Source organism: Labrus mixtus, chromosome 17, assembly GCF_963584025.1.
Source record: "Labrus mixtus chromosome 17, fLabMix1.1, whole genome shotgun sequence".
Taxonomy (NCBI): Eukaryota; Metazoa; Chordata; class Actinopteri; order Labriformes; family Labridae; genus Labrus; species Labrus mixtus.
In genome coordinates, this window is record NC_083628.1 from 13,617,776 (window position 1) to 13,642,516 (window position 24,741).

Here is a 24,741-nt window from a genome sequence, read left to right on the forward strand (position 1 = left end):
CTTTGAACACATCGCAAAGACTACAGCCAACGGCCAACCACAACGTGCATTCTGCGCATGCAAGAGAGGAAATAACTTTGCTTGCCAGCAGGCGGCGGTATTATGTTGTTATGATACGAGAAGACCTTTTTCACACTGCTGTTGCGTACCACTCGTATTATAGCCTACTAATCGAGAATAATGTCTGAAAATGGCACTGGCGTCGTCAACCGTTGGTCTTTTTAGTGGAAAAAGAAAAGAAGAGGTGGAGGCGACAAATAAGGAGAAACTGCACTAATGGGTGAAAGGATGGATACTACAGCGGCGTGCTCAAGGGGCTTTCCTGAAACCTGTGGTCGAGAGCTGGAGATAAATGAAACCTCCGAACAGCCAATCAGAGAAATTCCTCTCACCATCGTGCCGACCGAGCCGGACACACCGCAAAAAATTAGGGTGACGATCGCTCACCGACGGTCCAACTAGGACGATCTTCTTGGTGTGTCAGGGCCATTACACCTATTATAGAAAAAAAAAAAAAGTTTAAAACTCTAAGTAAAGGCTACTGTAAATGTTTTAAACATAACTTCATCAGTGTTGACAGTCATTTGCATGATATGTATAATATTGAATAATGACCTACTTGTATGGAGTATTTTAAATTGTTGTACTGTTTACTGATCATTAATTGATCAAACCACTACATTAGCTGAGTTGAAAATTCCTAGAGTGATAAAGAATCAACGAGAGAGACTTTATTCCAGCAAAGGAAAATTTGGCCTATACATTTAGGGGGTGGGACGCTGGACATTTGTTTTGCCCCTAGGCCTCAGAAATGGATGAATCCGGCCCTGCTGTTCCGTGTAAGGTAGGAGGGAGTGTAAGTGGGGGTGTTAACTTCTACGACAGGGAAATGTGGACTTTCCACCGCGATCTCACCGTGGAGTGACACTAGGACTTGTCCGAGACGATGAGTGTGGGCTGAGACGAAAACAGGATTCATCACTTCACTTTTTTTAAAGTCTGTAGGTAAAATCGATTACTTTTATTGATTTGAATGCGCTCGAAAGCTGCCGCACTGTTGATGTGACGTTATTTTATTTCGCATTGACCTTTTCTGACACACAGGAGACATATATAATAAGCCTTTGTGTGCTCTCTTTTTGTTTGCTTCATAACTTCGTAGTTGGGTAGTCAAAAAAAGGTCCGAACTTTTTTTCGAAGAGAGTGAGGGAAAATGTGCCCTCCTCCTCCTCCTCATTCTCCTCTCAGCCGAGCAGATTGCATTTCCTCGCTGCTTTCCCATGGCATCCCAAGGTCTCTACCTCCAATATCCCTTATGCATGATAGCAGAGTGTGTGTATCGTGTTACAGCGGGATTTGCACCGCACATATGTGCATGCTTGTGTGTAGTGCAGCATCAGCCCATTAGTTCAGCTCAGGGACCGTGGGAAATGTAACTGTATGTTGAAGTGCAGGTCCAGTATGTTCACATCAAAGAGCTGTCTCTGCTCTCTGTCCGTCTGTTCAGCCTTAAATCACAGCTCCTGCAGACCTCTGACTCTGTCCATTTCCCCCCAACAATTCTCATTCTGTCCAAAGTGCAGCTCTTCACTTCTGTGCCTGAAAACCAATTTAAGTTTATTCTCAGACAGTTTTGGTGGTTCCTTTGGGTGGCTGGTGTAGGTTTTGACTCTTAACTGAAGAGCTGTCATGTTATTTTTATGAGGAACTTGGAAGTTAACTCACGTTCAGCTCGAGTTGTAACAAAACAGTGAGTGTATGGATTGACTGATTGATGGACAGAAATTGCATCAGCAGCAGCAATTTTGACTTTTTGTTTTATTTCACAGAGAAAATAATAATAATTATGAAAAGCCGTGGAAATGACCTGCAGTTTTATTGACAATTAAATGACTCATTGCAACTTTATTCGGTGTCAATTTAAGAAAACAGTCCCAAAACACAGGTTGCTCTTAGAGTTTTACAAAAATGTACAATGTATGACAACCTAAGAGATCTTTTCACCATATAATACAAAGTATTCATCTTATAAATAGACAATGAAGCCTATTCTTATGAATGCATTATTTATTTATTTTCATATTTAGGTGGTTATTTTGTGTAATTATTTCAGGAGCTAGGTGTTCATGAGCTTAACACTGTACAACATCTCTAGTTTAATGTGCTGGTGTTCAGGTGCAGCGAATGGATTAGTACCCTTTACCACATGCTTCGTTTACCTGGAGAATTTTCGGTCGAAACTTCTTTAGAAATCAAATAAAAACACAGAGGAACAGAAACACCTGCAAGTAGGTTCACATAAGAAAGCCAACCCAAGTCATATGAGAGGTTTTTTTTTCCCGAATGTGAAAATCTACCTAAAGTTTTTTTAAACAATTGTTAACAGCACATTCCCAAGATCCACTTTCTAATTTTTCCGCAAATCCAAGATCATCATCTCCAACCACTTTACCTGAGTGATTGACCTTTTTTGATTTGGTTTGATTGTGCATTTTTCTGCATCCTGCTAATTTTGCGAATACAGGTTTTTCTCAATGAGCTTTAAGGCTTAAATTAGGATTTTAATAAAGGTTTGAATTAATATGATTGTGTGGAGCAACAGTTTCAACAATTTCCATCATTTCAAAGCTTAAACAAGGACCGTTTTATCCAAATAGCCCGTGTGACAATAACTGTAGCTCTAGAGTCTGCCTTCGTCCGAGATGATGTTCTGACTGTTCTCAGAGCCTCATGTATGATTGGTATGTTTTTGTACTCAGTTCAGTTACACTCTGTTCCAGATGAATACTGATGTTATCAGAGCAAATTATGGAGGCAAATATCTTTCATTTGCGCAACCTTTTTTTTTTTTCAAACTACCAGCACAGGCTCAGCTTGGGAGGGGTTTGTAAAGCTCCTCTTGTGGGACCTATTAACATTCCCGAGCCTGCTGACTGCCATGTTGGCACCCTTTGATCCAGCCTCTCTGTGGTCATGTGTAACAAGGCTTTGCTCTGGGCCCTGTGAGACCCATCATGCAATTGGGATCTGCGCTGATTGATCTTTAAACTTGTCTAGGGGGTGTAATAGCCCCCTTTTAGCTCACGCCCGCTCCATATCACAAAGCTGCGCAGTGCTATATGGCTCCCAAGACTGCAGCACAGCGGGGGGGTTTCGACACATGATCCGGATCCATCATGAGTGTGAAAGTGTGAGTTATCGCGCCCAGGAGGTTTGAGAGGCCAGCTTCAAATTCAGCAACCTTAGATGCTCAGTGGGGTTTGTTATCTTTCTGTTTTACATGACTGCTGCATCAACATTTTACTCACAGGAGAGGCTGCTGCAGAAATGGGTCATGGGAAAACAGGCAGGTTTTTTATGTCTGTAGTAACATGCAGTGCACCTGTTACCACATCAAACACAAGAGAGGGTTTCAATAGAGGTTTACAGCCTTTTTTTCTGTTATTGCGTTGACCAATGATAAGCCCTCTCTCATCTATTCTTCCCTCCCTTTTCTGTTTTCTTTTCTTTAGCAATATGGAGCCAGCTGAGAGCCAGACTGAGTATGTCCAGGTAAGTCTACTTTGTCCAGGTGTGTGTCATGTCTGCTTTCTACAGTATGTGTGTCTGTCTTCTAAAATATACTGTTTAATATTTGTGATACCTAAGATTCCAGGAAGTTTAAAGTTTTTATGTGCACCCAGCTTAGAAACTGTTTGAAGTCCATCCTTTATGCCATATTTTTAAACGAGATTCTTTTTTGTACCCCTCAGATATAAATTGTCTGGTTAAACAGTTGAGCCACATTCTGCAAGCTCACTCTGTATTTATCCTTATGCAGCCAGTCTTGTATTTAGATAATTAAATGTGGAGTGTTAGTGCTGAAGTCAGCATTGCACAGCTGAAGCATGCAGTCTGTGCTGCAGCCAGCAGGTGGGGCCGTAATCTTGAGATGTGAACTCTTGTGAGATCAGAGCGCTGTTTGTGTTAGACGAGCTGTTTCCTGATCTCGGAGATACATGATGGGGATTCAGACTTCCTGTGTACAGGAGAAAGATAGTGGACTTTAAACTGAGAGCAAAAGAGGGAAGTTGAGGAATGAAATAAAAAAAACTGAATAATAATGAAGGAAGAAAGAGAGAGAGAGAAGGGAAGGGAAGGGAAGACTGAAGTGAACTGTTGAGCTCCTGGGATCTGTTTTATTATTGATTATACATCACAGTCAAGGTGGTAAAAGCCTTCTCCTATGACCCTGACCTATTTACTTTTGTAAAACAAACATATCCAGCCACAACAAATTGACTGAAGTTAAATTCCAGCCTCCCGTGTTTCGATTTCACAGTCAAAGCAGAACAACATCAAATAAATGAGACACTTTTATAATATCTTCACTCTACTTCCTGGCTCAGTATGTTTGGTTTGACTTCATTTATTTTAATGACAGCCCAAAAGGGAAAAAAAAGTATTATAGAGAAGTTAATATAGGCTAGTTTTACAGCTGTGTAAAACTAACCTACACATATTTAGTAGATTGGAATCTCTATTCACAGAAAAGAGTTGAATCTTTATTTATGGGGTCTGGATTAAAGAATGGAAAGTGTTGTGGTTTTCCGTTTTTATGTATGTTTGTAGTCCGATTAGTTTTGACCTATTAAGTAGCAGCCTATTCAAAAAATACTGTCCATGTACTGTGAGAGCAAAAGTAGGAGGAACGCACACATGGCAGTGCAAAATCTTGCAATTATATATATTATATTATTTGGCAAATTAAAGATCCCTCCATTTCAAGTAAATCAGACTTAAAATGCTGAAGTAAGCCAGAGTGAAGCCTCTGTGGAACTCACTATTTACAGTTCAACTGAGACTCTTCAGAAACAGGTGAACAGACGCTCCTTCAGGGTAATGTGGACATATCTGTAGGGATGGACTTTTTCTTGGGTATTGAGTTCCTAAATATACTGTAAACAATGCAGAAAGGAGGGACGTCTTAGCTTGAAGTTATTTATTGCAAAGCTACGCCAAAAAGTTGGCTATTGTTTGTCGAGGAATATAATATTTGTCAGACTATAGCTGACTGGTTCTGAGATTGAATGCATAATGCAAAATACGAGCCTGAGAAGAATGTTGCCTCAGCTCTTTTCCTTCAAGGGTTATGTTTTATATATTTTATAGAAGTGTATTAAAGTTATATGAAGGCTTTACTTCAGGTGAGGTAATTCAGCCCCCTCCCCCCTCCCCGAAAATACTGGGGAATCCCGGCTTTGCATCAGAGCCTGTCAATCAATTACGGAGTCAAATGTTTTAATTTGAGAGCTGAAATTACTGCTTTAAAAATAGCAATAGAAGTTCTAGATTATGTCTGATTATATGGAGCTTTTTGGTAAGATTGCTGCATAATTGTAGGCATTCAGGTTGATGGGGAATTATTCACAATATACTTTGCATTTATCCCTGAAGCACTTAATACCATAACTAGTCCACTAACACTAAATGTTGCCTGTCATCTTCATTTTAAGTAAGTTTGTGCAAATATGTGCGGCTTTAAACACGATGTTCTGTAATGTTTATGTGTGACAGAGTGCTTTAAACATGGACTTCATAATCATACATAAAACATTTGATACATTTGAAAAAAACAATGAAAAAGTCACTGTTTTTCAAATGCATTTCCTCGCCGCAAATACTCGGAACTTCCTTTCTTTATTAACTCACAGGCCAAATTAGACCCCTCCCACCACCACTTGCAGCCCCACCCACTCCCTGAAAGCTGCTGGCGGTCCCTCCATCTCCTTCCATTTCTCTAAAATATTTATGACAGCTGATGTTTAAATCAGGAGTGTGCTTCGGTGTTCCCTGTTCTAATGGGAGAGACCACGAGGGCCAGGGACTCTGCCCTCAGTGTGTCACATGTGTACACTCACACACGTGCACAATTTCTCTTTTACATACACACACACACACGTTGTCTTTTTTTTTGTATTGCATATCTGATTCAAAGTGAGACAGAGGAAAAAAAACATAATTTCTGTGCTAAACAAATAAACAATCTGTAGAAAAAGCCCCAACACATGCAGGTCCAGTTATCCATCTTTTGTTTGCCTTACCATAAAATATCAATCATCATTCATTTTTAATGTAAACGCATGACTGATCAAGCCATATCCCCTGTTTTTGTTTTGTGACTTTATGAAAAATGCTGAAAAGCAATTCTGAAGTGTTTTTTGCTTTTAGCTGATGATGCTATGTTACGGTAAAAAAAAAAAAATAGCAACATTTATGAGCTTGTTTCTAAAAGTGTGTGTTGAGGTGTGGCCTATGTTTGTGGTGTCTTGCTCTATGATCATGTGCATTTTGTTTTCGCCTCCAGCCCTGCTTTGTCTTATTTAATGGTTTTGGTGCTAATTTGAGAAAAGGGTGGCTGGGGGCAGGAGGGGGGAGGTGAAACTGTTTGGTTCATATGTGGTTTATTAACATGCGTCTGGCACACTCTGTGCGTGTGTGTGTGTTTGTCGGGGAAGGGTCTCAGCTGTGTGTCTATGCTGTGCTGCATGTGTGATTATGGCAATGGTTTGAATATCTAAAATCTGTATGTGTCTCTGTGCGCCCTGATTAAATTAAGGCAGTGCCCTGTGGGTGCATGTAAGTGTGTGTGCGTGTGTGTGTGACTTTTACAGTGGATTGAATTAATGTGGCGCCTCTGTAAATGAGAGGGGGTGTAAACTGTCAGGGCTGGTCCACAGTAACACAGTCTTCAGTTACTGCTCCTTCATTGTGCAGACAGACTGACAAAGACTAAAACACAGAGACATAACTGCTAAACTGCTTTTATACAGTCTATAACTTCCAGTGTGTTGTCTAAAAATAAATTTGCATCTCATATGGAAACACTGAATTTCTGGCGTCAATTAGAAAAAAGGCCCAAATACACATTATATGTTTTTGTGGCACATTTAGTTGCCTGGAAGATTTGACTTATTTGACATTCAGGAAGTGAAAAAAAAGAACAAAACAACCTTAAAATGCAACCCTTAAATCATTATATCTTAACACACAGTGTCATCGTCAAGTTTATGTATTGATACACTTAAATCTATTCAGCGTTGCCGGTTAACGTACAAACACTTAAATCTAACAGCGACAATGCTAGCAGTAATGTTTACCCTGTTTGAATGTTAAACCCTTGTTTCACAACAGTTCTGCAGCTGCTCCTCCGCTCTCTTTGTTCGCCCCCACGACTCTTCCGTTATTCTTTTTACACATACAGTGAAGCATAACAGAGGGGTAACAGTCTTGCCTTGAACGTGTGGTGTAAAAGGGGGTTTAGCTACAAGTGTTAGCATGCTAACATTCGGTTGTTAGCATGTCAACCGCATGAGGGCCTGGAAGTCTTTGGATCATCAAAGTCGGATAGCTTCATCCTCTAGAGCCTAAGAAATTCAGTTGCAAATTTGGATGTCATTTTAAGATGTTAAAATGGTTAAAATGTTTCATATGTTTATACTTCAAGCAGAATATGGTGCTAAAGCATACCCAGAAAACTACCAAAGTCAGTAGGATTAATTGCCCGGGGAAAACATAATTCATTTATCAAATGTATCCAATTTAGAAACTGTTGACCATAGTGACTCACCAACAGACTGAAGGACAGTGCCATCTCTGAAGCTATGCCAATTATGTGCCTAAAAATGCTGACTCCCAGCAAGCGCACTTTGCTAATTGGCTTTGTACTTTTAATGTCTCCTTGTCCAGTTGCCTTTTTAAATGTGATTCACGGTGCAGTGCTGGATACCTGAACTCCTGGTGTTGCGACCATAAAACAGATGAAAACTACATTATGATATGTTGGGAGAACAGTCTCAAAAAGTGTTGATGGCACATGCAAGATAAAGGATGACTGCATTATCAAAGAGGTGCAACAGCATAGACTGATGACACTTCATTTGAAATTTGCTTCACTGAATGTCATTGAGAAAAAAAAAAAAAGCTCTTCTCTTGATTGAAAGGCTTTTATATCCTCAGGTGTTTCTTTGATTTTTTTCTTTCTCTCACTGTCTTCAAGGTCAGCATACTTGTACCACAAAGCCAAACACAAGTAGAGAATAATGACACATTGATTTCTTGAAGACTGTATTACACACTGCTTTCTTCACGCTGAAGATGTGCCTTGTTGCTACAGCAACACATTTGTGTAAGGTTAAGCCGTTTTAATGCGATTAAAGAAGGACAGCTGATTTGTAATTGCACAATTTCACACCTTTATGAATATTTTTTGCACGTCTGTGGGAGAAGAGTCATCGTTTTTTTTTTCTCTCTCCAGTAGGCCTCTTTCTCTTGCTGCTGATGTTTCAAACGGGCTTTGAAAGCCATATCTGCTGGTTCGATACGGATTAACCAGTCGGTGAAAAGGGTCCGCCCTGTGAAAACACACTGATGACAATCAAACACACACACACAGATCATTAGCAGTAGCCCCCCCAACTCACAACGGAGCCCAGTCTTTGTTTTTAGACACGCACACATGCCCACAGACACACACACAGAGATATGTGTCTACTTTTAATCTTCATCTGCCCTTGCTGTAGCTCTTTTCATCTCTCACACACATGCACACACACATTATACTCACACTCTTGCTGTCTTCTTTCTCCTTCTATCTCTGTGTGTGTCTCTCTCCCACACACACACACACACACAGACACACTCACTCCTTTCATTAGTGGGATGCTTGCAGCCACATGCAGGGATTCTCCATTGTGCTCCCTATCAGCCTGCGGGAAAAGGCTCACTAATTAATATTTAACTGAAGACCGCCTCCGAGCAGGGGAGGAGATGTGTAGATAGAAGTGTGGAGGGGATGGCCACAGAGGAGAGGGAAAGGACAGAGGAGAGAAGACAGGGAAAGACATGGATCAGAGAGAGAGAGGGGGGGGGGGGGAGAGACTGGAGGTAGGAGGAAGGAGGTGAGGCGAGTGATGAGAGGTCGGGATAAGGAGGAGAGACGAGGGGAGGCGCGTGGTGATAAGGAGGGTTGGAGAAAGGTTGTATTAGAGAGAACAGAGAGTGAGGAGCTGGGGGACTGCTGGAAAGAAAAAGAAAATAATCGGAAAAAAAGAGAGATTAACTGAAAAAAATGAAGAAAATTGGGGACAGGCAACTGTAAACACATTTTGTTTATCAGTGAATAATAAGGAAAAGAGTTGTCACGTTATGCAGTACAATACTGAAATTGGTATCTATACTAATATATGTATATTTATCATCATGCATACTTATCATCTGCACGTGTGTCCATCCGTATAGTCATCTGTATTCTGATATCTGTATACATGATCACCATACTGATTAGATATATATACCAGTATGGGCACAGGGATATCGATTTCATTATTATCGGGACAAACTTTGTTAGTGTTGTTATCTGTATCAGCCTTTGATACTGCCCAAAATATGGTGTCAGGTACTAGTGAGCATGGTGTTTAATATATACCATGAATAATTACCCCTCCCCCTTAAAAAAAAAACGGTTTTAGGTAGGCCTACATGTAATGACAAATACTAATGTTTAGGAGCTTGCCGATAATGTAATGTTTTTCAAGGCTAGCAAAATGTCAGCTATAGTTGGAGGGACAATTTGTATCAGACAATATCCAAGCCTAGGTATCAAAATCAGTAATGACAGGAAAAAATGAAATCACAAAATCTCTGAAGAAAATGACTTTAATGGTAGCTGAAACAAAGTAAGAAAAAGAAAAACGGCAGAGCATTCGGGGGAATGACATGTACAAGACACTAAAGTAAGAAGGAGACTCTCCACAATGGGGAAAAAGTTCAACAATCATTTTTTTCAATCTGTGAGGAAAGTTCAGTCTATTACATTTAAACGTCTTCTATGATATATAGCAGTAAAGGTTAGGGATTGATTGAACAGCTTACATTGTGTATTTGTCACATTTATCTCAGTTATACAATAACAGTTTAAAGACATTGGTGCATGATCTTTACTTAGTTATATCGATTTAATGTCTGGCTAATTGTCTTGATGAATTACTGTACGACCATGAAGGAAATGGATGTTTTAAGAATAGACAACCGTTACTGGCTGTTATGTTCACTGTATTGTTATTCATATTGTATGTGTGATTTGGACAGTTGGACATTGTGAATAGACAATACTGCTGACAGTTTCTGTATATGGGCATTTCAATAAATGTAGTCAACTGTCATTTCAGTTCAAGACAATGTTCTTCTTCGCTGCTGGATAAAAGTACAAAGAGCATGTTACCAGTGCATCAGAATACCTACCCTTGAGTGTTATATCATAGAGCTGAAGATATTTATATCTGTATCAAGTATTTTCAGAGAACACTGTGTGACTCAGTTGAATCTGTTGCGTTGCTTTTAATGTCACAGCTCGGCACAGCAGCCTTTTCATATCTGTTTGACTTCACTTAATTCATCTGAGGACGTGCAATGACATGTGGAAACACAAACTAAAGCAATCAGAATGCAGGTTTCTTCTCAACCATTGACTCAAGAGGCTCCTTTTTGCATGTTTCTTTAAATAGGCCTTGATGGAGGTGTATTATTAAAAAAAAAAAGGATATGTTTCCAAATAGGCCTGTCCCCGACTAAGGACTTACATAATCAGATGTTCTGATTCTTCAGATTTTGCCCATTGTCGACTGATCGTCAAATGTTTTTTTTTTGTTTTTTTTGCACCGATCCATATTCTCATTTTCAACATAAGACATTAACCACGTCATTAAACTGTTTGTCTTCTAGACTTGGAATAACATTTTTCTATGATAGGAATTTGAGCTATCATTTTTGTCACTCTTTTATTGTGGTGACCTTATAATGATATTACACATGCACATTTACAATACAGAAGGCTCACACACTGACAGCTCACGTGTGTGCAGATTCAACGACCACAGCGGCCACAATCTACACATCTGTCCGACCACCGACAAAGAAACAACGATTTTTACTGTCTTTTAACTTAACATTTGAAGATTTACTGTACTCTCCCGACACAATATTTAACCAAAAACGAGTTACCATTATTCAGATCCAGTTAAAGATTTGATCCAAACACATTACATCCATAAAGATCCTCCGATTGCTTCAAATTTACCTCTGCTGTTTCGCCGTTTGATGACACCTCATTCCAGCTTTTGTCACACTGTTTAGAGCCTAAAACAGCCAATGAGAGCCTGAGTTGAAAGGAGGTTCCTGCCCCTGTTCTGATTGCCAATTGAATGCAACTGTGCCGATGACTGACTTTTGTTGTAGCCAATGAAATTCTCAATACATGGACATGCTGCTTTTTTAAAATACTTCGGTCTGACTTCATACACACACTAAGGAGATTGAAGTATGAGTGGTTTTCAGAACTGCATTAAAAGTATTAATACGTTGATATTTGTACCAAGATAGGCTATGAGCCATGAATTATTTGGAGAAAACAGTCTATGTCTATGTAAAGATAGACGTTAGACACCCCCATACAGCTGCAATGGACTGATCCTTGTTTGGCTCTCTCGAAAGGAATCGTTGAAGATTCGACGATTTGGGCTCTCCCTTAATTCCAAAACAAAGTGCCTTATAGCTAATGCTACCTCAAGTGCAGTCCATTTTCATTTTGGCCTATTGGAGGGTAAATAATGTCCCTAACTTTGCCAATTTCATTGGAAATTGTGCCGCTAAAGTGGAAGATTTCTGTTTTTAACTCTGCATCCATACAGTGTGTCGCATATGTTTCCCACACACCATGTACTCTGGGTTATGTTTGTGTGTGTGTGTGTGTGTGTGTGAAGCAGCCAGATGTAGCGCGCTGTACATTGGGATTGTTTTGGCAAGGTATTACAGAGGATCGGGGGGGGGGGGGGAAGGAAAGCACAGGGCCCCTCTTATGAGATTATTTGTGTCCCCACTGTGTAATCTGTCTAATCCAGCGCTGGATGGTTTGAGATTACATTAAGAAGAGACGCTGTGGTTAATGAATCCATCCTATGCCTTGTAGGTCCTTATCTATCCCCCCTTTTCTCCTTGCCTGTGACTCAATAGCATGCATTCAAGAGGCTGATTAGCAGAGTGATTTGAGAGATTTAACCTTAAAGAAAAAGTAAATGACGAGAAAAAAAAGAAGAAGCATGTTGCGTTCGACTTTTCTGCATTTCGTCCATGGGTTTCTTGCCTTCATTATGCTCTCCTGCAGTGGTGCAGACCTGACTTTATGCAGTGTCAGAATTTAGGATGCTGTCAAGGCTCTCGCATTGTTGCCATGGCGAAGCGTCCTCAATGATGTCACTCACTCGGGGCCTCTGGAGACAGAGCCCCACCCCTCCTGCCTTCTTTCTGCCGGTATGTGTGCTTTTATCGGCGTGTGCGTTTGTGTGTGTGTGTGTGTGTGCGTGTGTGTCGCTCGCGCTCACGCACGCCTGTGTGAGAAATGTGAAATGGTCCGGTGAAAATCACACTGTGTTATCCTTGAAACACCTGCCTGTGTGTTTCAGCTTATAATGAGCTGTCTAGCTGCAGTCTGCCTAGCTTTTTAGGAGACACATCATTATATTCTGCTGCGCACACACACACACACACACACACACAAATAGAGGGATAACATTACTTCACCACAGGAACCAAAACCTCTGTAGCTCTTGCTATCTCTCGTAATGTAGTGTGTGTGTCAAAATGTAGGTGGTATAAAGGTGCATTTACATTTTTTTGTGTGTGTGTGTGTGTGTGTGTGTGTGTGTGTGTGTGTGTGTGTGTGTGTGTGTGTGTGTGTGTGTGTGTGTGTGTGTGTGTGTGTGTGTGTGTGTGTGTGTGTGTGTGTGTGTGTGTGTGTGTGTGTGTGTGTGTGTGTGTGTGTGTGTGTGTGTGTGTGTGTGTGTGTAGTAGAGATTTGGGGGTCTGGAGGGCACCCCTGTTGGGTTCCTTTCATTGTAAAAGAAAGGTTGGATTCCTTTGGGAGGCTTCACTCCTCCTCCTCTTTCCTCTCCTTCTCCCTGCGTCTTCTTAATTCATCGCCACATCTTTTAATTATCTTTACTCCCCCTTCCCACCCATCTTTTCTCACTTTCACCAGTGTTGTCCTGCCCTCCATCGTACCTCCACCCCTGTGTCAGCATTGTCTCAGCACTGGAGCTGGGGGTCTTCGGTGCGGGGTGGGTGGGGTTTTCTGACTGCAATTTCAACAGCACTTCTCTCCTCTGCTTCCCCCTCCCTTCATCCATCCCTCCCTCCCTCCCTCCCTCCCACCCTCTCTCTCTCTCTCTCTCTCCCTCTGGTCCGCCCTCCCCCCACCCACACTCCTTTCATCAGCAAGCAATGAGGTAATCCCTAGCAGCCGCGTGAAGTGCAGCAAGTGCAGTAAGAGCGAGAGCAGAAGCCGGTGCAGGGCAGAGGAAGAGGCAGCAGTAGAGATGTCAAGAGCTGTGGTATCACTCGCTGTTATCAGTACCAGCTGTTAGCGGCTAACTCGTGCCTAAAAGCTGATGTGGTCACCAGCAGCTGCTTGCAAGCTGTAGCTTTGGGTGTTAGCGGTTTAGCTCGTAGCCTGTCTTTTGGAGTGGTGGCACTATGTTTAGGGGCTGTTAGCCAGGCAAGGAGGGAAGAGAGGAAGGCGAGGAGGGCTGACCCGGGTGTGGGACAGGACTCATCAAGACACCCCGAGGAAGAGTAGGACAGATCAAGAAAGAGGAGGAGAAGAAGAAGAAGGAGAAGAAGAAAAAGAAAAAGGAGAGAGGAGAGAAGGGGAAGATTTGAAGAAAGAGGAGAACAGAGGAAGGTGTGTGTGCCCACCATGACGGAGAGGTGTAGTCTGTGGAGTGCCCTGTCGGCTGCAGCATGCTGCTTCTACCGGGGATCTTTCATGCAGGTGCAGGTGAGTTAGCATCTGTGTGTGTGTGTGTGTGTGTGTGTGTGTTTCTGTATGTTTGTATGTGTTGTGCCTCCTGGTGTGTAAAAAAAAAAAAGTGCTTCCAGTACATGACATGTCACAGCACACCATATGCTTTTTCTGTTTTTGCGTACTGTCCAAGTTTCCGTACATTTTGGTCCCTGCACGTGTGTGTGTGTGCATATCTGTAGGTTTGGGTGCTTGTGTGTATTCGTGGGAGGTTTGGCTCTCGTCCTGTGCCGGCAGCCAGTAATGTCAGGCTGCCTGCTCTAGCTGGCAGACCGATGATATCATAGGTGCTGTACAGTACTTGGGTGTCAGATGGACTGTGTGAAATCACAGCACGGAGGGAGACAGAGGGAAACTTTGAGGGAGGAGAAGGGAGTTAAGGAGTATAAGTATGCATTATATGAGTGTTTCCTTTTCAGAGGGGAGAAACGAGTGAAGGGTACAGTACAGTGAAGCGTACTGTATCGGTTTTACTTTGGTCTAAATCTGGCTTCATGCTTGAAACCTAATATCCGACCTTATTCCTGGGACAAAATGACACCCGCAGTCTATTTCGTGTGTGTATAGTTTGTACGTTCAGTGTGTCTATTGTGCTTGATGGCAGAAAGCTCGTGTTTTGAGACTGTCAGCTTTCCAGGGACCAAAAAAAAAAAAAAAAAAATCAAGTTTGTTTAAGTGGGATTGTGGGTATTTGTTTGTTATTCTCGTGAGGTTTGTGAAGGCTCAAAGGTTGTAAGATATCACTAAACATGAGTCTCCTCCAAAAGAAAAAAGTGAGCACTAACCGAGGAGAATTAGTGAATTGGTGAATAGATGGGATAGCGGGAAGTAGTAGACTCTGAGAGACCAGAAGGCGATATAGCCTGGGGTTATGAGACTGTGCTAGACTGAAGAGCTTGTGCTGTCGTAGAATATATTCAACTTCTTCTCTCTTCTCTCTGCCACGTTGTTGGTTGCCGGCTGTTGTAATTATAGTTTGCCTTTAAACTGGGAAGCCACAGAGTCCTTTTTTTGTTTGTACAGTTTGAATGCATGCGTTTCAGGGCAGTCATCCTTGTACTTTGTGTTGGCGTGTCCCACATTGTCCCTGCACGGCGGCTCGACTCCTCAATAAGACGATTTCAGTGTTTTTTTTTTGCTGGATTACTTTGCTTGTTGTGTTCTTAAACATGACATGTCAGAGAAACACATACAGAGAGAGAGAGAGAGAGAGAGGCTCTCTTTGGCTCTCTTTTAAGGTTTTTGAGGCGTCTGCTTTGTTAAGAGTGAAGTGTTTCAAAGCTCACACTAATGAAGTTATTTTAATTAATTCTGTCGTTTATAGTGGTGCTTGTGGTAGGGCTGTGTGTGTGTGATAGCGGGGGGGGGGGGGGGGGGGTAAATTAATTAGCAGTCAGTGAATGGTTAGAGTTAAGTGGGATCCCTTCCATTGTTAAAAAAAAAAAATAATAATTCCCTGCAACTTGGGTTTGTGTACACAAATAGTTTTTTTTTCCCCCTATAGACTCATTGATTCCCCTCAATCCATTCTAATTAAACATGGCCTGTCAGGCACAATACTGTTTGTCACATAACCTGAACAGAGAAGTGAAGCTTTCATCATTGGGTGTTCTGAAAATTCAATTTCTTGTCTGTACTTTTTTTTTTTTTTTTACTCCGATGAGTACCAATTTGTTGTCATAGTTACTTTTATCTGGGATACGGCAATTTCTGATTTCGGGCTCTTTTTGTCTGAATACATGAGGATTACTCATGATCAGATTTTTGTGTGACACTATGAACAGTCAGAAGATAACACTGATGTCAATCTTGATCCTTACCATGTGCGTTATGTGTGTGTTTCCAATTTTAAGTTGGAAAGAAGGAAAAAAAAAAAACCCTTCTGTCAGATAATGTAGATCAAATAAAGTATGACAAGAAAAGAAAAGAAAGATATATCCCAGATACTTTATGACAAACCCAGAGGATAACATGTGTGCAACAATTTTCCTATAAAAACTGAATAACTATTTTAAAAACATGACATGTCTCGAAACGATAATGCTTTCAGAGTACTTACTCAAAGTATCTCGTTGTTGTTTGTTTATTTTTCAGTAAATACAGCCTGGAAATCTGCTCCCACTACAGAACACTTTAACCCGAAACCTAAAATGACCACGTATATTTGTAATGTTTTATTGTTAAGCTTTAGAATCATGATTGTCCCAATAAAGTGTTAGGGACTGTAAACACATGTTTTGTAATTGATTTATGAATAGTTTATTAACCCTGCAGATGAGATGTAGAGATGATGTTGACAAAGAGACAGCGCTGTGTGACCTGAGCTCATCAGCTGTATCAGTGCAGAGAGATTACATTTGATCCCCTGGTCTAGACTGCAATATGCTAGCTATGCGACACACACACACACACACATGCACGCGCACACACACACACAGACACACACGCAGCTTAAGCATTGAAGCATTGTGTCTGCATTATACCCACTGCTTCCAGCATATCTCTGTAACTGGGACAATGTGTAACTGTCCACTGGCCTCCTGCAGCGTTAAAACCCCCCAAAAGCCCCCCAGAAAAAATGCACTCATACACTCACACACGCGCAAATTGATCCACCGCACACAAATGCAGAGATAGTTGCATGGGCACCAAATACACAGATACTGTATATCCCCCATTCTGCACTTTGATTGTTTTGGAAGTTAATCCTCCTCCCCCCCCCTCGAGCCACTTTCTCTCTCCTTCCCCTTTCCTCCTCCCCTACTCTGCCCCCCTATCTCTCTCTCTCTCTCTCTCTCTCCCATCCTCTCGACTCCCTAGTCTCATTCTCTGCTGACCCGACCAGCATGTGGCAGCCATCATGCCAGCCAGCAGCCGGCCCCTCTGTCCTTTTAGTGTTCCTGCAGTCTGGCTGTATCTGGAACATTGCTGTCGACCTCGAACCTAGCAACATGGCACCTCTCTGCCTCCCAGTCCCATTTACACAGTTAAACAAGTTCTGTTTCGGCAAAAGAGCCTCTTCAGCACATTCGGTTGTTTCTGAACACCAAAAAAAGGCTACCTTCTAAGCACACACATTTAAAAGCTATTATATTGTTGTTTTTTTGTTTACACAGAAACTTACCAAAGCAGGAAAAGCAGTAAGTTTTTCACCTTGATTGCGTGTCCTTGCGGCTACAGTGTCCTGATAACCTTTAGTTTACAGTAACCAAGGGACGCTTGTGACGTGCAAAGCTCAGAGGGTCCTCTGATTATAGAATGAGAAGAGACAAATGCAAATGAGCTGCTGATTATGCAGTTCTTGGAGGGGATCAAAGTAGGTAAAAGTAAATGGTAATGGCGTTGAAAATTGTACTGTTAAAACCATTTTTTTGGTATTCTATTGATCAAATGATAAATACTCATGAACTCACGCTTTTAAAATAGACATTTAAAAAGATATAGACACAGTTAATCATTAAAGAATTCAATTTAATAAAACTTTAAGAAACCCTGAACCAAACACATCATATATATTAAACTAGCCAGCTTTATTGCATCGATGTCCCATCTGATGCCTCGTCTGCACTTCACATCCCTATACCCAAGAGCAGGTCACACATGCTCAATAACAGAAATTGGAACGGTACCATTGGTGTGTCCTTTCTGTAGTACCTCATATATGCGATACATCCCTAATACAGCTGAGAGTCAGTTCTTCTATGTTATTAGTTTACAGTACCAAAAAAAGAAATTGTCATTATATGTATCAGCTTTCAGTGATGTCTGATGTTGTGTGTCCTCTTAAATGTTATTCTCAAAGATAAAGAGGGGCTTAGTGGGTTTTGGTCACTCAGTCAGTCACAGCAGGTTAACCAGCAATCAGCCTGTCAGTCAGATCCCCAGGGAGGGCAGTCCGGCAGGGGTTTTTGTACGAGCTTTACCCATCACCCCACTTTCTGTCTAGTCCCTGCTAAGCTAGCTGTAGAAGATATGGCCCTGCTAATGCCCTGATGTGTGCGTGCGTGTGTAGCTGTCTGTCTTAACCAAAGCCAATTGGTATGTTTTAGTATTGAAATATTCACCATGTAATCCCCTCCACTCCACTCCTCCTATCTCCCTCTCCCTCTCACCCTGCTCCCCAAAGCTTTTCACCACAAATCCTCTTCTGGCGTGCCTGCCTGTCACACCCTCTGGCACACAGTGTGAAGGGCAGCCGTGTGTGTGTGTGTGTGTGTGTGTGTGTGTGTGTGTGTGTGTGTGTGTGTGTGTGTGTGTGTGTGTGTGTGTGTGTGTGTGTGTGTGTGTGTGTGTGTGTGTGTGTGTGTGTGTGTGTGTGTGTGTGTGTGTGTGTGTGTGTGTGTGTGTGTGTGTGTGTGTGTGTGTGTGTGTGTGTGTGTGTGTGTGTGTGTGTGTGTGTGTGTGTGTGTGTGTGTGTGTGTGTGTGTGTGTGTGTGTGTGTGTGTGTGTGTGTGTGTGTGTGTGTGTGTGTGTGTGTGTGTGTGTGTGTGTGTGTGTGTGTGTGTGTGTGTGTGTGTGTGTGTGTGTGTGTGTGTGTGTGTGTGTGTGTGTGTGTGTGTGTGTGTGTGTGTGTGTGTGTGTGTGTGTGTGTGTGTGTGTGTGTGTGTGTGTGTGTGTGTGTGTGTGTGTGCTTAAATTGCCTTGTTGTTGAGTCCATATCCTCATTAGAGCACTGTGATGTTTTTGGCAGTAATGAGGAAAAATCATGTGTGTGTGTGTGTTTTAATGTGTGTATGAATATGTGTGTGTGGAGCCCGAGAACATCCTTTGATTTTGTTCTTCATTAAAATGTCTCTGGTCAATTTCCGTCCTTTGGACTATAACCTTTGGATTAAACCAAACATGGACTTATCAATTCTTGATAAATTCTTGGCATTTTCTACATTCAGAATGAAAAGATGGTGATTGTATTTCAACCTGCATTCCTATTTGTGATTGGTATTTTACGACTGAAAAATGTCATGATTATAGTACTTCTTGATGGATGGGGCATTACTTGCTAGATTATTGCAACATGATGAAATAAAATACACGTGTCCCATCACAACACGACATAATATGAGAAATTACAATACCATATCTGACACAATACCATACGATATATGATGTACTTCTACTGTTCCCATTGGAAAATTGGTCTGGGTATAAAATGCTGTACACATTTAGACAGTTATAAAAATGTATCTCCTCAGTGGCATTATAGAAACCAGAATCATAATAAGAGTAGTACATCATAATAGTAACTACAAAAACACATAGTGCAACTTATCTCCTTGTCTTTGTTTTCACTGGAGGGCTTTGCTGAGAAGCCATTACAGGATGTGTTGAATTGCTTTGACAGCATACTAGAGTCCACTGCAACCTTATTCTCCAGAAGTGCTTTGTCCTCCTGATACATTGTGCTCCGGCTGTCTTTTAATCTTCATCTTGGCCAAGGAGGTCAGAGAAAAGACTGTGCGTTAAGTGGTCCTTCAGTTATAAGTCACTACAGCAGCTTTCTCTGAAAGGTAGAGCGAGTACTTTGAGTCCTAGATGTCTAAAATATGGATCAAGAGAAGTGCTTATGTATGGTTCAGTGAGCCTCATCAAATACCATAAACTTGATTGCAAAGTTCATTGTACACAAAATAAAAGCATAGCGCTAAATGAGATCAGTTGTTACTCATACAGTAGGAGCTATGTTAGTTGATATTATAATTTAAATGAATGTGACCGGTCTCTCTCGATTTCTCAAAGAAATGTGTCTGTATGCTCATCCGTGCTTCAGCAAAGTCGAGCGTAAAATGTGTTCACCATTCAAACAAGTTAAAATGCAAAATCCAAATGGTGTCTTCATATCATGACTCTTGGCCGCGGGCCTGGGATCTCAGAGGTTTCCAGCTCAGTGCTTCATGTAATCATCTGCTCTCTTTTTTGACATGATAGAAGAGAAAGCTTTATAATAGAATAACATAAGGACATATGGTGTGTAGACTCTTTAAACAGACGCAGGTGGAGAACAGAGTTTATGCTAAAGAATACCTGCCTGCAGGTTAGAGATGAAAATGCCCTTTAACTCGGCATTATAATTATCTTCCGCTCTCTCAGCATTTAAGGAGTAGGGCTTAAAGTAATTGCTTTGGTGAATATTTACATATTTTATCTTTAAGTCCCTTTGCCTCAAAAGAAACTCATGAATGTTTAGCAACTGATCTCGGATCCTGCGTTCACAGCCCACGTTCCACTTTATTATCCTTTCTTCTCCTTCCTGAATCAAAGTTTGTACTATTTTATACGGCAGATTTGTTTGAATCGTGAATTATAAGAGCTGGGTAACACATGCCAAAGAATACTGTGTTGGGATGCTTATGATGTAGCCTGCAGCTGATGTTCCTAGACTTAAATGGAGGTACGATTGCTGATAAGTGTAGTCAAGCTTTATAAATGAAGAGAAATGATCTGGAAGTCATCACAAATTGTGAGCTGTGAACAAACAGTAGTATTAGTAGTATTTTTATATTGAACAATGGTTTTATTGAATCAACAATTAGCTAAATTTAATCCAGTTTGCTCACCATTGACTATAGCTTATACCATTTCTTTCTGTCATGTTGGGAAGCTCAACTTCAGATTATTGCTTTGTTTTAGGTTGTAGCCTAAGTCATTTGGAAGTAAAAATAAAAACTGGCTAATTATTTTTAAGTCTATGCTTCCATACTGAAGAGCAGTCAGTTGAATCCAGCCTATCTTAAAATGTCATTAGCAAGGAAGAGGTTGAATGCTAACATTATCTTTTGAAGTTCAATATAAAATAATATAGACCTACTAAACTTTGTTAACCAACATTGGCTACATGGTATCCTAAAAACTCATCAAACAACATGTTAGCATTCAGCCACTTCCTATCTAACATTTCTGCTACTAATGTTCTTGTTAGCTTGGAATTACAGCTATCCTATTAGCATTAAGCCACATCATGACTAATATTAATATAAGCTAGTAAGGGCTAAGTGTTAGCTTTTGTCTGGAAATTAGTTATTCAGTTTTGATGTAAACAGAATAGTTAATAACACGTTAGCTACCAGACATTAACAAATCTTTGGATTTAGCTACATCCTAGCTGACATTACAGTAAGCCAGAAATGTAAACCTTTCCCATAAGCTTACAAACCTATCATCGTGTAATATTATTGAGCCACTTCCTATTTTACAGTAATTTAAGCTAGCAAAGTTGATGAACGCAAACTCTTAGTGGAATGGCATTTAATGTTATTGGGGGTTATTAAATATGTTCTTCAGAACTTGAAATTGCACAATGTTTCCCTGGATTTCACTTCCTGTTGCCTTTTCAGTTGCTGTATTCTTAAGTTCATACAACGTCCTACCTCAAAAAACATCAATGGCACATTATAACATCAAATAAGCTTCCCACCTTAGGCATGGCACGAGGAAATTGGCCACTGTGTGAATATGGTGAACTGATCAAGAAAAAGGAATTATTCATCTCTCCTGCTTTTTTTTATCTTGTTCTCTTAGCTCTCCCACTCTCGTCCCTCTTACTGCAACATTCATTCACAAACTCTAATTCACAAAGTCTTTTGAGTTTTAAGATGAATGAAGTCTAGAATCTGCTAGTTTTATAATCCAACCTTAAGAACTGACAGGGTGAGATGAATAGAGTGTGTGTATGTGTGAGTGTATCATTCCTCTGAAGTCTCTCCACCCGCCTACCACTGAAGAAATCACACATGCCAGTAGATCCACACGTACACACACTGCGTTCACATATGCTGGGAACGTCACAGCTGAGAGGGAGTGTGGCATAGTGAAGGGATTTGGAGCAGGCGGCTGCCAATTGTTTGCCCTCTTCATCTTTGACCTTAGCTGACCTCAGAGGACGTGGAGGTTATTGGATCACACAGGCTGCTGCAGCTTGAAAGGCTCAGAAGTCTCAAGTGAAACAAATAGACGTTCCGGCACAGGGAGGTGTGCCGTCGTGCTTTTAACAACCCATTGTTTGATACAAAAAGTAGGGCCTCCTGGTTTGACGTGATAGACAATGGATGCAAACTGGGATTTACGCATCTTCTCAGCCTTTGAGATGGCCCAAATGTTAGCATGAAATAGTTGCCAATAGTAGATTGAACTTTTGCTATTCAGTGTTAGTTTTACAGTACCAAGAAGATTATATATTCTTGAGGTGAATTCTCCTAGCTTTCTATGCCAGTGCTGCTTTCTGTTCTGTAATATCTAATAAATCCCACTGGGTAAAAGTGTGTTTGACTTACAGAAGGCCCTGGACCTCTGTGGAGTTGTTTTAATGCATCATTTTAAGAGAAAAACCCGAGGCTGTTAGAGCGTCTCTGGGTGATTTGCAGGGAGCAGCTGAGAATGGCAATGAATGCAGGCTTGCACATGCTTGCTTTTTGCTCTCATACTGTACATACACACTCATTCACTTGTTTATGTGTGCATGCCTTCTCTTCAGATTGATGTACTTTTTTTTTTTAACTTTTAGTTTAATGTAACATTTTTTCAGTTCAGTCATTTGGGGAGTCTCTAAGCTGTTGGACAATTTGCAACACATTTGTAGTTTTCTTCATCCTACAGCTGAAAAGTTTTTCAAATTGTCTTTCAAATTATTTCCTTTCAGTTGAGTAGTTGCCTGATAGTGTCAGCAGATACACAAGTTTAACACGAGTGCTCCCTCGAAGAGATGTAGAAGGCAGATAGAGTGGCATTTCGTTAAAGGTGCTGATAACATTTTTTTTTTAGTTATTAGTGAAGCAGTTGGTGTGTTAATATGAACCAGACACAGATCCGGATAAGAGATTTAACAGATTTAATTGACTGAAATTTGGTGGCTTTGTTGGATGTAATTCAATTCAAATGAGATTACAAGCCTGCTAATAAGATAACATTTATGCGGTGAGGACAGTAGGATCGTGTGCCAGAACACATATAACTCATGCATGCACATAATCACCGGATTTTTGTAGAGATTAGTTAAAGCAGAGAGATAGATCAGAAGACAGGTTCAATTAAGAAAATATATACTTTTTTATGTTTCTGGTAAGAAGTGTCCAAATATAGACGAATAATGGACAAGGTTGAGAACATCCTACAGCAAGGCATTTTTTTTTTCTGTATGCGGACATCTCAGCTAACATTATCATAATTGGAGAATTGGCTTCTACCACATGGTATGTGGATTTGTATCTATCTATGGAGAGCATGTTGGATTTTTTTTCTCAAACAATCTTGCACATGACAGGCTGGCTTGCATCTTATTTTCACACGCGAAGTCTTGGAAGAAATCCCAACAGCTATCATGACAAACACAAGCCTGCGAGTGACATCATACTCTAAAAAAAAAGGCAGTGTCAGGGGTGAGCAGTGGGTGGTACGGGGGGGGGGTGGGGGGGTGGAAGTGTAAAACATGGAAGGCGGAAGGAGAGAGAGACAGAGAGAAGAGGAAGAGTAAACGTGCAGCACTTTGTAACAGGCTATCAGGGGCTAATTTCCCATGAGCATCCCTTTGAGGAACGGCTCCGGTGTCTCTCAGGGGAGTGTTTACGTTCACACCTTCACACACACTTCTACACACAGAAAGCGAGAGTCCTTTTCTGTCCGTCTTATGTTGCTTGAAAGCAGTAGCAAGGGCAAGGCTGCTCTGCTCTTGAAAGGTGTGCATGCATAGATAAAAAGAGGTGTGCGAGCGAGTGTGTGTGCATGTGTTGAGTTTGTTGCGATGACCTAGCAGGCCGTAAAAGCTCCATCTCCATTGCCATGACAACAGCCCGGAAACAACAAGGAAACAACTCCCATATCAACCCTCCCAACCCCCATCAGATGCGTGTGTGCAAGAAAAGTGTGTCTATGCAAAATTACATGCATATTTGATTGTGTGCATTTAAGCGAAGTGTGTGTGTGTGTGTGCGTGCGTGCGTGTGCGTGTGCGTGTGCGTGTGCGTGTGCGTGTGTGTGTGTGTGTGTGTGTGTGTGTGTGTGTGTGTGTGTGTGTGTGTGTGTGTGTGTGTGTGTGTGTGTGTGTGTGTGTGTGTGTGTGTGTGTGTGTGTGTGTGACAGAGAGAGGGTCCATTAGGCAGCTTCCCAGCAGGTACTGTCTGTGTCTCTGAATGATGGACACAGCCCTAATAGGTTTGCCTGTATACCTCTGTGGGGAGTGGTCACACAGACACACACATGTGCACACAGACGTGCACACAGACACACACACGTTCCATCGCTGCCTGTGTATGAATGGAAGTGATACCTCAGCAGCACTCTCCCACTGTCTGCCTCAGCTCCCATGCCCAACCTCCAGGAAGAGATGACATCATTGCTGGCCAATGGCATCACAGCTTCAGGGTGTGCTTCATTGTGTGAGTGTGTGTGTGTAAGTTCGCTGGTAGTAGGGAGATAAAACTGATTGATATGCGTCCATGGTCTACCTTTGGGATCAAACTGCTCCTCATTTTCATCGCCACATAAACACTTACAACTCCCTTTTTCTTTCTGCACATCCTCAATTCTCTCTCCTTTCTCTCCCATCTACATTGCTCTTTAACTTTTCTCCCTTTTTCTATTACGCACTATGTCCATTCTTCCCCCTTTCTTCTTCCCATTCTGTCCCTTTCTCTCACTCAATTTTATTTTTGACCTCTCCTCTTGCATCTTCAGCTGCATCATCATCTCATGCGGTTTGTTTGTGCGTCAAGCTCCAAGGCCAGTCAATAGGTCATTGTTTGTACTGTGACTCTGCAAAATGTATGCGTGTGCGTGCACTGACTCAGCATGGGGTAGGATGTCACTGTGACCGAGTTCTAGATGAACTCGTTTATGATACACTTCCATACCTTGACCTT

General features: G+C 41.4%; 1 protein-coding gene across 6 annotated transcripts in view; it reads left to right on the top strand.

Annotated features, from left to right (window-relative positions):
• The window catches only part of sh2d3ca (SH2 domain containing 3Ca), a 58,249-nt gene that overhangs the window by 3,632 nt on the left and 29,876 nt on the right, over nucleotides 1–24,741 (top strand). For 2 of the 6 annotated variants that reach the window (XM_061061992.1, XM_061061993.1), the window contains exon 4: nucleotides 3,513–3,552. In XM_061061992.1, the coding sequence (XP_060917975.1) occupies nucleotides 3,513–3,552 (40 nt within the window). Of the gene's footprint in view, nucleotides 1–1,198; nucleotides 1,294–3,512; nucleotides 3,553–13,245; nucleotides 13,871–24,741 lie in introns of those variants that run through there. The other 4 variants (XM_061061994.1, XM_061061998.1, XM_061061997.1 and 1 more) reach the window with 4 other exon arrangements.